We start from the raw sequence: 12,972 nt of genomic DNA on the forward strand, positions 1-12,972 counted from the left end.
GAAAAGTACGTTGTGTACGTCGAGTTTCACGAAATGTTTCTACTGTCGCAGTGTCCAATTTTGTTTGTTGTTCTTTAAGGGGAGTCTAATAAACAATTCTTGAAAATTCCATGAACGTCGTTGTATTATTGTAAACTAGTCTACTAACTGTGTTTCCTTCCCATTTTTAAGTTTTTATTACTAAAGAGGAGAGGCTGTCTAATTCTGAGTTCCCTGTTGACTCAGCTACGTTGTTATCGTTACAACACAGTAGTAAGTCTGGTACAGACACAATCAGTGACTTGACGACAAGTTTCTTTGTCACCAACAATAAATGACTTCGTTGTAAAGGTTGGTCGTTCATTGTTTGGTAGCACAACTTAAAAGATGGTCACTCGCTTGTCCAGACGTTGTTTTGATTTATCTCTCTTATAACCACAGAAATACCCCTTGCGGTGACAAAAGAAAATCAGTACATTTTCACACAAATTTACGAACACCTCAGGTGAACATTGTTATCCGTAGCGATGGGTCGTATTGGTGTATTTCCTTTATAGTTAGACCTCTAAAGTGTTTATATGTTATGTTGCGTTTGATCGATGTATCTTTTTTATTTGTACTCAATCGATAAATCATTCATTCACAAAAAAAAATTTTAAGTTAAATTTATACCTTGTTAACTATGTTGGAAAACACTGAAGTCTCTGCGATGATTCTTGAGTATTTTGCGGACTCAGTCCAATCCATCGTCTTTCTTATGTCCTTCCCGACCTAGCCGAGGAGATCTTCCACTCCATACAACGGAGTATTCAATTTCCCCCGGTAGGGAACCGTTTTACGCGTCGCAAACATGCAGAAAAGATTGTACTTTATACTATCAGGGGGCCTTCAAGGTCCATTGAGAGTGGTTACACAGTCTTTTGGGTGTTGGGGAGAAAAGCGAGGTATGTTTTAAGAATTTTTCCCCGGACCGTTACCTAGACTATCGTCTGACTAGGTCTAAACTTGTGAGATTACTTGCGTGTCTTCACCGCCCGATCGCCGATAACCCGGTGTGAGGTGGTTACGTCCTCCTCTCGTTCGGTGCCTGTAACCGGCAACCTTTCGCGACTCTCGCCGACATCATGTATACGTTCCGCGGACATCTACCACGAGCAAGAGGTAGTCTTAGGTCAGGGTAATCTACGTTTTGTCACAATTTTAACTCGCTTTTACTCGTTACTATTTTACGTAGCTGAGACAACACCCATCAAACTTTTTTTTTGCTATTTTAATACGGGAATTATCATGCCATACCAGGAATGTGATAAATAAGTTTATTGATCGTACCTATCCAGGTGAAATTTAAATTCCACCCATCCATTAAGGTCGCAAGTCTTTGGGGTGAAAAACAATATAACGGTACCTTCGGAATTGTACGGGCGCGTATCGTTACTTAGTAGCTTTTCGAAACTGTTATTTATGTATGTTTCTGAGTAGAAGCCTTCGCCCACGACATTTTTCGTCGCGCTGTTCTTTAGTAGCACTCGGCCGGGCCGATTTTCATTGACCTACCGGATGGACCCGGACGCGTCGGAAGGGTAAGACACGTGTTTTGAATAGAGGCACGGCGAGTAACGCCAGTACACGTATACCAGGGTATATGCAGGAATCCTGAAGTCAAATTTAATACCTTTTAAGACCTTTTTTTAAGACCCTTTCCATACATTTTAAGACCTCATCGCCACTTGGAGTTCTAACCGGTTACCTTGGCGACACACTTTCCCTCACATTGACTATATACAGTATTGATTGTCCTTCCTCCTTATCTTCCAACCATTTGGACGCAGACTTGCATTTCCCCATAACGATGTTGTTTAACAACCGGCGTAAACGGGCCTTCGCGCGCTATCAAGCAGTGAGCGTGCGATGTCCTGTTCAGGTGACGTCAAATCCAACGGGATGCCATAAATAAACTACACAGAATCACACTACACACCTACGCCATGATTACATTCAGGCAGACTGTAGAATACAACCTCTTTGGACAATTTATATACGTATTGGAAACAAGATACAAAATGTAATACCTTGGAAAATGCCGTTTAATACTTTTTAATAGTCTTCATTTTCGCTAAATTGATTTATCAACTTTTAATACTTTTTAAGATCCAGCAGACACCCTGAATACAAAGCCACAGTTTGATTGCACACTATTTTGAGTTGAATCTCCAGATGGTTACGGATTCTAGCAAAGCCTGTCTGTTGTTTATTTTACATCAGGGGAGATTTAAATAGAGAAACAATTACCTCAATCTCAGTTTCGACCCATTGGTGCTTTACTGCTCGCTCATCTCAAGAAATGATACTTTATGAAGGATAAATGAGCCTACCTGTTTCAGCAAAGTTTACTCAGTCAGAACTGCTTGTTGGATAAGTGAATAGCTCCGAAAACCCTGTCTGATGGCTGGATGCAACCATATCTGTAACTTTCTCAAACGAGTGCTGAAAGAACATTCGGACCAACTTCTACAAGGAACTAGGGTTTGAAGATCTCTGTTTTCTTTTTAAATGTTGCCAGAACTATCTAAGCCTTTTCCTGTGTACGACCAAACGCAACACTATGATTGTCTTCCAGGACAAACTGTATGGATATGTGTGTTGCTATCCTCATATTTAGGACTACTTTTCACAGCCCTTTTGAATGTAGCGGTTATAAACACTTTTGATTTCAGACGTTTACACCTAATAAACAGCTTAACAGAGGAGCTGTCTACACTGCAAGGCAACAGTATAGAACAAAGAGAGACTTCTGAGCAGCCTCACTTAAACATAAAGGGACTTGGAAAAGCACCTAAATTGTGACCTTTTCATTTACCTCCCCATTGAGATGTATTCTGTACATTAAAGATCAGCCTTCTTGCATTCAATAGCCCTCTTCTCTGATGTTCAGGCAGCTGCTGCTCATACTGCTGCGCAAGAGCTCTTTGTTTTGTGCTGACTACCATGGCACAGTGAAACCCTTTCTGCCCTAATGGCACCTCCCTTAGCTTGAAAGATGCTGAAGATGTTTTGTATCATAGTCTAGGGAGTGCTGTTTTCATGACGTACATATTTGTATTTTCAGTATGTACTGCAATATAAGGTGAAAGCAGGCAATGCACGTGATTCAGTACAATGTCAAATCAGAAACTTTGCTTTTTCCGATTAAAACACTTTTCAGGATTATAACACAAACAGCACATAATGCGTCATTTCTTCTGTGTATTGCTTTAAGGGTCATGCGGGGACAGGAGCACGACAAGCACCTTAGAGATGTTGCAACACACTCACTTACGCATGCACGTTCAGGTTCATACAATTTAAAGACCACAATTATCATGAGCTTCATGTCTGGTGTGTGGGAGGAAGTCAAAGCAGCCAGGGGAACCGTGTACCCAGCATGCAAATTACACCCAGAAAGCAACGTTGGAACAAAACATGGAAACTTCTGGGCATCACCCACTGAGCCGACATGCTGCCAACGCCACGCAAACGGCTCCTTGATATTCCCAGCTCTTACCTTTTACATTAAGTAGCATTTATACAGTGTCCCCCTATTGAGTTATAATAACAGAGTTTAAAACGTCTCTAAGATTCCTTGTTTCATTCCAATTAAATCTATATTGTTGTTTATTCTTTGCTAAATTATTGCGTGCAAGTAAACATTAGGCCCTGTTTTACCAGCAGGAGGCAGTAACAACACCATAGCTAAACATCGACATTGTTATTTTTTTTACGCTTGATAATGTAGACACAAAAACAACCCTTAATACAATTGGCAAGGCTTCTACAGTATATTCATTTCTATAATAAGTAAGAAGAACAAAGACCACATCGTTTTCCACCCACATGCCTGAACCAAGCACATGCATGTTTATGCAACACATTCAAAACAAGTTGTTAAATTACCTGAAGTTCTGTAGGTAAGTGTAAATGTCCTCATTCTTCATCAGCTCACACTTGATGAGGTTGTCGCGCAGGCCGAACTGCGGCATGGCGAGTATCGTTGCTTTGTTGGACGTGGTGTGGCTGGAGGAGCGCACCAGGTCATCCCGGTCCTCCCGACTGGAGAGGCCCGGACTGAATGCCAGGAGAGAAGAGAGAGAAGAGAGAGAAGAGAGAGAAGAGAGAGAAGAGAGAGCAGTGAGGTGTGGAGCTGAGACAGACCAAGATAGAAACATTATCAGGCTGCTGTCATCTCACGTACCCTAATGTGAACAGTTACATGCTAACGTTACTGCATCAAGCAATAGCTTCCCTAAAAATCTGGAAATAAAATCATGACAGAGCAGAAAGCACTTCACTCTGCTCCAGACTACCAGCCTGATGTACAGTAGAGCCTCGCAGTGATAAAAAGAACTCAATCTATGAAGTAAAGCTCTATTTCCATGTTGCCAATGTGGAATGAAGCTGAGGGGTGAGGAAGAAATGTAATGTGACCCAACCCTGTAATCTTCCAGCGAAAAGCTGCAACTAAAATCCATCTTACATAAGCATATAAAAGCATTCATCTTAAAAGTGGCAGCAATAGTTTCCAGGTACTGAAGTGAGCAAATTTGCACTTTGACAACTTTAAATAAATTAAACACTCATCTTCAGCTGCTGCCAGGCAAGTACGCAGTGTGTGTGTTAAAACTGGTTGGGGTAAGAGATCAAATCAACATAATTCTGCTTTTTTACACACTCATACTTCACTTACTAACAACATAGTATAAGTTTAAGCTTATAATCTTCAAAAGTAAACTTTTAAGCTTTTTTTTGTAATATTATAGAGGCACAAGGTGAAGTGTTTGAGCTCCAGTTGTGATATGGAGCATGGTTTTGAGTTTGTCCCCAATTCACGGATCTACAGCAGGAGGTCATGTACCAAGAAAGACAGCTATACAGGTAAACATGGATTATGTAAAGAAAATAAACACGTTTTAAAACATAACCTCTCTATTAGAATCTGGGCAAACATTTTGGATTATGGAAATGTACCAATATCTTTATATGGATGTGAGATCTGGGGCCCACTCAGTCTAAAAGAACAGGACACATGGGACACATGGAGGCACTTCACACTGAATTAAGATGAAGTACTTTTTGAAGTACCTTCAAAGAAACCAAAAAACGCCAGCCAAGCAGAACTGGTAGGTTTCCCCACTAGTTTTAAATATACAAAAATAGGCAAAACATGTTGGGACAGATTTTAATTCAAGGCAAAGTGACACTTTTGTTCAACAAATTCAAAAAATGCAAGAACTAAATCCAACATACTTTCATTATCACTGAATCAAAACAAAGTCATACCAATAACATACGAGTCAATCAAAAGATATTTAATTGACACATTGGAAACAAGAACCCAAAGAAGAACATTACCGTTTGTTTAACGTTTGCTGATGTATAGGCCTGCCACAGCCTGAGATCCCCTTAAATTAAGGGTTTCTATAAGTACTTGTATTAAACGTAAACAAATAGAAGCACTGACAGACAGGACTCCGGGGAGCGTTAATGAAAAGACGTTTTGAAAGAGGCTTTAAAGACTATCCCAGCAGGGAAATGGCCATGGATGTATAGAGAAAGTCAGTGGTAGCGAACAAAGGTAAATATGGAGGGGATAATAATTAAGGTCTTTCAACCTTAATGTAAAAAAAGATAGTTGTGTAAAGAAATGTTGTCTTGAGCGCTCTCACATGTGAATAAATAAAAAGGCCTTACCTCTCTTGGTTGGAATATGCTCTGGACTTCGGCGTGCCACTGTTAGAAGACCCTTTGTCCCTTTCTAAAGATCCCTTTTGGTCTGATGGTTTCTCTGTTCGGGAAGAGAAGGAGCGAAAAGGAAAATTCATTTTTTCATTCGTTTCAAATGTTTATCAGATCATTAAGATAAAAGGTCAGCATTGTAGCACAGCTTTTTCGTCCATCAGAACTTCCTGCACGTTGATCCCAAACTGCAATATTCTTTGCCGGTTGCAAGTTGACTGACTGTCAAAGTGTCGTGCCAGCTGCAGGGAGTCCTTCCCATCAACATTATCTTAAACTCAGCCCCAGGTACTGACAGCCTGGGACGAATCACTCTAATGAGAAAGAAGAACTCAACCCTGAGCAAACACATTTTTCAACATATAGGGAGAACACTAGCTAATAATCGCTCAGAATAAAAACATCCAACACATAAGTCGGCCATACAAAGGCAAAGACAGGTTTAAGTTGTCGTGGTCAATCGACTGTAGCTGCCTTTTGCAGTTGGTTACAGTTAATGCATCCCAAGTAGCTGATTTAATGGACGGGTGTGAGGTATGAGACAGCATGGCCCCTGTCTCCTGCAGCTTGGCAGGGAACACAGCTGGCTGCTCTGAAAGGGAAGCCCTGGTGTCTGAGCAGGAAATTAAACTCTACGAAGTTATAAAGTGCCACGTTAAGAGTGAGTGCATCTGACCAGAATACGAGATACACAACAGGCTTTTACGTTGGTAATCTTTTTATAACATGACTGTATTTGGAAAACTGAAAGCCAGCGTGACTCTCTTTCTAGTTTGTGAGCAACATTTACAAGGTTCTTACACCTTTTCCAAAGTCAAATTCAAGCACTTTTCAAGGATTTTCAAGGTGCATTTTCAAGCATCTTACAGCTGTTGTAAATGACTTGTTTATATACACATACTTATACTCAAATGATTAGTTCCCTACCTCACATTAAATCAGATGTTCTTTATGCTATAAACAACCAAGGACTTGGACTCTGATTTAATGTGAGGTAGGGAACTAATCATTTGAGTATAAGTATGTGTATATAAACAAGTCATNACACACACACACACACACACACACACACACACACACACACACACACACACACACACACACACACACACACACACACACACACACACACACACACACACACACACACACACACAACTTTTAGCCTACAACCTGTGCTTGAAAAGAAAAAAAGGAGAAAAGGAATTGGACTATTAAGTTACTACCAACAAAACATCTTCAATCTGTATTGTATTTTACTGAATAAGTCTCTTGCATTAGAGTGATTTTCATTTTTCTTCAAAAAAGGCAAAACGATTAAAAAGCCATTTATACTGTCACATGTATTCATATGAGCAATGGAGAAAGGTGCTGTTATGGTGGATTATCAAAAACATTTCAACATGCCTGTCGGTATCAGCCTGCTTTTATTGTACAAGTTATATTTCCAAAAGATTGTCAGCTGATTCCTGCTATTTTGTTGTGAATATACTTTGATATCCATAAGAAGACACAACAGTGAAGCTAGAAATAATAAAAACATCATTTAGTTTCACAAAAAGTTATCTCTGGCAAGTATCACTTTACAGTCTGCAACAATGAACCACATGATATGTTTTCTCTTAAAAAGAGGTGTATTTTGTTGAATCAAATACTAACAAATGTAACATGCTAATCGAAATCAAGAGAGATACTAATATTGAATGACACCCTCAAGGAAGTAATCAGATAGAGACCAAATCCTTTGAAGTCATAACATGTACAGTATCACTCAGTTTTAAGCCATTTCTATTCAGATGGCGGTTCTCAGGATGAGTCTTGCATACTTACTCCTGGTTTAAGGCTGCAGCTTAAGACGACGTCGTAATATAGCGTCTATATACAATCTATTTTCACCCTTTTTTTTTAAATCCCTTATCTATCTGCATTCTGCCTATTTGATTCTCGATTACTTCAAAATACAGTCTACACTGGCCTTAAAAAGACTCAATAAGGCCAAGCTTTGTTGGTGAGCAACAGAATACAGAGTCAACAAAACAGTAAAAAGCAAGATTAGCTCCTAACTCCCGTCAAGGGAGGAGAAGAGAGTCCGATTAGGTGACCAGGAAGCGTGTGATGAAGAGCGATGGAGTAAAGAGGAGAAATCAGGCTGCTCTGGGAATGCTGAGCTTTAGAGGACACACTGTCTGGGCTGCATTTTAACCAGACCTGCCTGGTTTAGTTGCGTTACGCATATAACACCAACTGGTGCTGCTAAGGAGACACACTTGCAGGCTGTGCTACATTCACTCTCAAGCTCTTACTATTGGTAAAAACACTTGCACACATACAAAGTGAGAGCGATTTGCTCACTCACTGGCTTGCCACTGCAGAGCTTTAGCCCATCTCTCTCACGGTCAAACCAAGGGCATTCACTCCCCTGAAACAGCATAGCACAGAGAGAGGAGAGGGGAGGAGAGGAGAGGAGGTGAGGTGGTCCTTTTATAAAAATATGCAAATCCTGAAAATATAATGAACATTAAGGGAAGATGGGTGGAAACGGTGCAGGTAAAAGCAAGAAAGAAGAAGGGATTAAGGAAGCGAGAGAGGGCAGGACATTGCTGGGTAATGGAGATGAGATGTTAATGTGCTTGCTACTGATGCACTGCAGCAAACTGCAGGAAGAAAGAGTAAAAGAAGAAGGAAAAGAAGGTGGTAGAGGACGGGCAGATTAAAGGAAGAGAGACGCGAGAAAAGAAAAGAAGAAGAGGGGGAGGGAGGGAGACGATGAGGAGATTAGCATTAGAAAAGGAGGGAGGAAGAAGATGTTGAGATCTAAACTAAGATGAGGCTGATGATGCAGAAAGATGATGCTTGACTAAACTACTTGTTCACGTGGTCACATTCACATATCTATGTGTTTATTCCAATCAATCATTTTTTTAAAACACACGTCTTCATCGTGAATGTATGAAGTATGATTTAAATAGCATACTTCCAAGCCACCAGCCATATACCTGCAATATTGATGGAATGTTAAAAGCTAGTAAACATGTTCAGTAGTTTCAACCCATCAGCACTGCTCACTGTCCAATTCCACAAAATTCCCAAACAATGTCAAAAAACAAACAGAGCATCCTACATGAAAGCATCTTTGACGTTACAGTTGAACTCCTTCTGAACCTGCAGCGAAGCCAATCATCTCACATGTTGTCGTTCCCTCAAGACTAACTAAAGCAGAGAGGAGAAAATAATGAAAAATGAACAATCTCATCTTCAATGCAACTAGTGTTGTGTATTGTCCAGGCTCCTGTGACAAAGAGTATTATGATTCAGGGTAGGGCTGTGCAATTAATCGTATTTTCATCGCAATTGCGATTTTGGCCTGCCACAATTACGAAAACAACATAATCGAAAAAAGCGATTATTTTGCTTTGCTAGGTTGTGACGGCAATATATTTGATCTAATTTATTTTGGTCTAATTTATTTGTATTTATCATATTAATATATGTTTAGTAGCTTGTGGAAGTGCGCTCCAAAATATGTGTTGATCTTGTTTATTGGTATTTATTATTTATGTAAATGTTCATTTATTTTATTTATTTTTGTATTGGTTTTTCAGTTGAATTATATGTTCAGGGTAATCAACAGTTAAAAAGATACTGTTCAAATTATTATTTTTATTTGTTATTTATTTGTTTTGGGGTGTTAAAGTTCAATAAATGGAAGTTTTCAAAGTCAATAATAATAATAATCGTGATATCAATTATTGACCAAAATAATCCTGATTATGATTTTTACCATAATCGAGCAACCTTAATTCAGGGTTAACAATTCAATATATCACAATACTGTAAGCAAGTTGATATATTGAATTATTTTAGGATATTTTTTTCCTATTGGGCATTATGCAGGTAAAGTTATTGGTCAATGACGCTTTAATACCTAAAGAGTGATTACTTTGATCTCCAATGTTGGATGTCTGGTCAAGCTTTTCCTCTGCGGGGCTCATTGTTGTTAGTCTTTCTGCCAATGAAACACGCTAATATACTAAATTGTTTTTATTTATTTAAACAAAGGCATAATCAAAGTGTAATTGGCGTATGCCCAAACATTGTGCAACACCAATCAACCGTGAGTAAAACTGACTAACACGCCAAGCCATATATACGCAACCTTACCCATTTGCCTGTTGCCAGTGTGCTACTGTCTTACTTTGTATATTGAAAAAAGTATTATAAATCATCCAATAAGCGTTGAAACTATAAGAAAGTAAACAAGGTAAAAAATATAAAAGAGGTAAACTCTCTAATTTAGGATGTCAAGATAGTCCTGACGGCCCTACATAGAAACACATTTAAGAAGGCGCAGCTCAGAAATAAATGTTCCTAAGTGCAAAAGCTCCATTAATGGATTCAAAACTATACTCACCAAAGCCATGATGACTTAAGGTCTGACATAATGAAGGAAGCCCTACCAAAAATATAAAAGATTTAAATGCCATGAGTGTCCCATTGCGTGACACATCTTTCATGACCTTATAGAACGAGAACATCATCTCACACCCCAACGAGCAGCTCCCTCGTAATGCCAATACTTACAAAGAATGAACAGCAGCATGCCTTTAACATCATGGCTATATTTATCTTTGGCAGTATACGCAGGAACAGCGTAGAAAATATGCTGCGCATTTAGCATACAGTGTGAAGTATGTAAGTCTGGCCCAAAGCAAGCCAGGCTTCTCTTTCAAACCTTTTGTGAGAATGACATAAGAGGCGAGGTTTTTTTCTGTTGTATGGACCTTTCACATGAAGCATGAATGACTAACATCTAAACACCCCTTTAGCTATAACGGCCCGTCCACACAGCGGCGTGCGTTGAAGCTTGCCGGTGGGCTTGTCTGAAACTCGACCAACAACCAATCACATGAATCTCCCGCCCCTGACACACAAGCAGCGGTTTGATTGGCTAGATCTTGTACTGGCATATGATTCGATTGGCTTCTGCCGAGGTTTCAAAAGTTGAACATTGCTCAACTTTTGCAGCGAGCCACGACAGCAAAGCTCCGCGTCGCTTCCCACAATGCAGTTTGGCGAAAAGTGACGTCACCCCATTCAAAGTGAATGGTGAAGCTTTCAACGCACGCCGCTGTGTGGACGGGCCGCAAGGGTTCTCTTATCCTGCATGTAAACTCATCAAGAGCGGAAAAGGTGACAAAATTCACCCGTTGCAACAGTCAAAACATGTCCTTCCAAAAGGAACAAATGTATATATACCAATCAACGTATACACTATTTTAATACATGCGGAAAGGAATTGGTGATGATTTTCGTAATTGATCATTTAGCAGATTAAGATGAAGTTATTTTCCATTTCTGACAAGTCGAACTGTTTGCCACTAGTTTTAGTCGTTGAACTGAACCAAGGTACANTACTTTACATTCCACTGTCAATGTGCACCCAAAACAAACTAGGCATTGTGACTCACTGCTAGCTCTTGGCCGTGCTCTGATTGTATTACTACTGATGATATCGGGGAATGTGCATGTTCATCCTGGACCTTCTATTGTATGTAGCCCTAGTTCTGACCTGTGCCCTGATGTCAATCTTTGTCACAATGATCTGAGTTTCCCTGACTTCTGCTCTCGTAAAGCTTTAGGTTTTCTACATGTAAATGCTAGAGGCATAACAACAGCCGGTGTTTCCCCGGTACACAAACACAATACACACACAAGCTTCCCCCAGACCAGTAATACAAACGAAAATGTGTCTTCGGGTCAATGTGACAGATTTCGATAGAGCAAGTCACATTTGGTTTAGGCACGAAACATACTACCAGTAGAAATACATTGCTTTTAAAACCGTTCTGTGTCGAATCAATAGATTATATTTCGTGACTATAACACGAAATGCCGTGAGTGCTTCATCCTCTGAACACCACAGGATGGCGACTGTAACGCACATATTAACATAGGTACGCTCCTCTGAAATGATTGTCCCCTGCAATTATTATTATTATCCCTCATCGAGTTCGCTATCCAGCTTGCTAACGTTAGCTTAAACAAACGTAACATGCAACGTTAGCCTAATCCAAAATGCTCTACTACGGCGTACCTTTCATGTGGCTCGTCAGCGCAGACTCTCCCATCGCGAACTGAAATTATTTTTTTAGGGTAGGAGGCTACTCGTGGGCTCGACCCTCGTCTTAGCCATGGCTTGTATTTTTCTTCTGCTAGCCAACGCTCGTTGAAACTGCAACCTCCTGGCACACTGTCATCGATCACTCTCATCAGAATGCCCAGGTCACACGTAACAAAAACACGCATAGGGTTTACAGGAAGGCCGGAGCGGAGCTGTTTTATGTAAAAGCGAAGCAATTAAGCGCGCTCCGACCTCTTTATTTTCTTTTAATCTAAAAAGCGAAGTAAAGCATTTACAATTTCAAGCACTTTAAAAGAATTTTTTGTTCCCCCTTTCAACCTTTTTTTGGCCGACCCCCCCCTTACCCCCCCCCCCTTTTTTTTTTTTTTGGGGTTTTTTTTTTTTCCCCGGAAAAAAAAAAAAAACCCCAAAAAAAAGAAACCCAAGGGTTCCCCCCTTTGAATTTTTAAAAAAAAATTGAAAACCCCTTTTTTTCCTTTTAATTTCCCCCGGTTAAAAAAAAGGAAAAAAAACCCCCCCCTTTCTTTTTTTTTTTTTCCGGGGGTTTACAAAACCCAAAAAAAAAATTTTTTCTCTCTCCCCCCCCGTTTTTAAAAAAAAAAAAAAAAGAAAAAACAAAAAAAAAAAACGGCGGGGTTTTTTTTTGTCTCTTATTTTTTTTTTTTTTTTCTTTTTTTTGGGGAAAAAAAAACACAAAAACCAACAAAAAAAAAAGGGGGGGGGTCTGGCGGCTGTAAATTTTTAAACATTTTTTTTTTTTTAAAAAAAAAGGGAAAAAAAGGGGACAAAATTCCCTTTTCAAAAAAAAAAAAAACAATTCTTTAAAAAAAAAAATTTTTGGGGGAAAAGTCACCGGGAGCAAAACACTTTAACAAACATATTAACTAAAATCGTAGTACTCATGACGACCATGTAACTATAGTAAGATCAGTCGAATCTTCCAGGTCACATAATCTCAATGTTCAAATTTACGTTCCAAGCATGCCCGCACGCCTTTAGGAACTTTTACGGGAAACTTTAAAATACTCCAAAAAAGTTCCGCAAACTTTTTTCACAAACTTAGAATCCCTTACCACGAAACT

General features: G+C 39.5%; 1 protein-coding gene across 2 annotated transcripts in view; it reads right to left on the reverse strand.

Moving 5' to 3' along the window:
- Nucleotides 1-12,972, reverse strand: part of inpp5b (inositol polyphosphate-5-phosphatase B) — a 68,492-nt gene that overhangs the window by 33,076 nt on the left and 22,444 nt on the right. For both annotated transcript variants that reach the window (XM_010794903.1, XM_010794904.1), the window contains 2 exons: nucleotides 5,704-5,797; nucleotides 3,910-4,080 (listed from right to left, as the gene is read on the reverse strand). In XM_010794903.1, coding sequence (XP_010793205.1) covers nucleotides 3,910-4,080; nucleotides 5,704-5,797 — 265 coding nt within the window. The remainder of the gene's footprint in view (nucleotides 1-3,909; nucleotides 4,081-5,703; nucleotides 5,798-12,972) is intronic.

The sequence above is a fragment of the Notothenia coriiceps genome, unplaced genomic scaffold (genome assembly GCF_000735185.1).
Source record: "Notothenia coriiceps isolate Sejong01 unplaced genomic scaffold, NC01 NC01_scaffold00037246, whole genome shotgun sequence".
Lineage (NCBI taxonomy): Eukaryota > Metazoa > Chordata > Actinopteri > Perciformes > Nototheniidae > Notothenia > Notothenia coriiceps.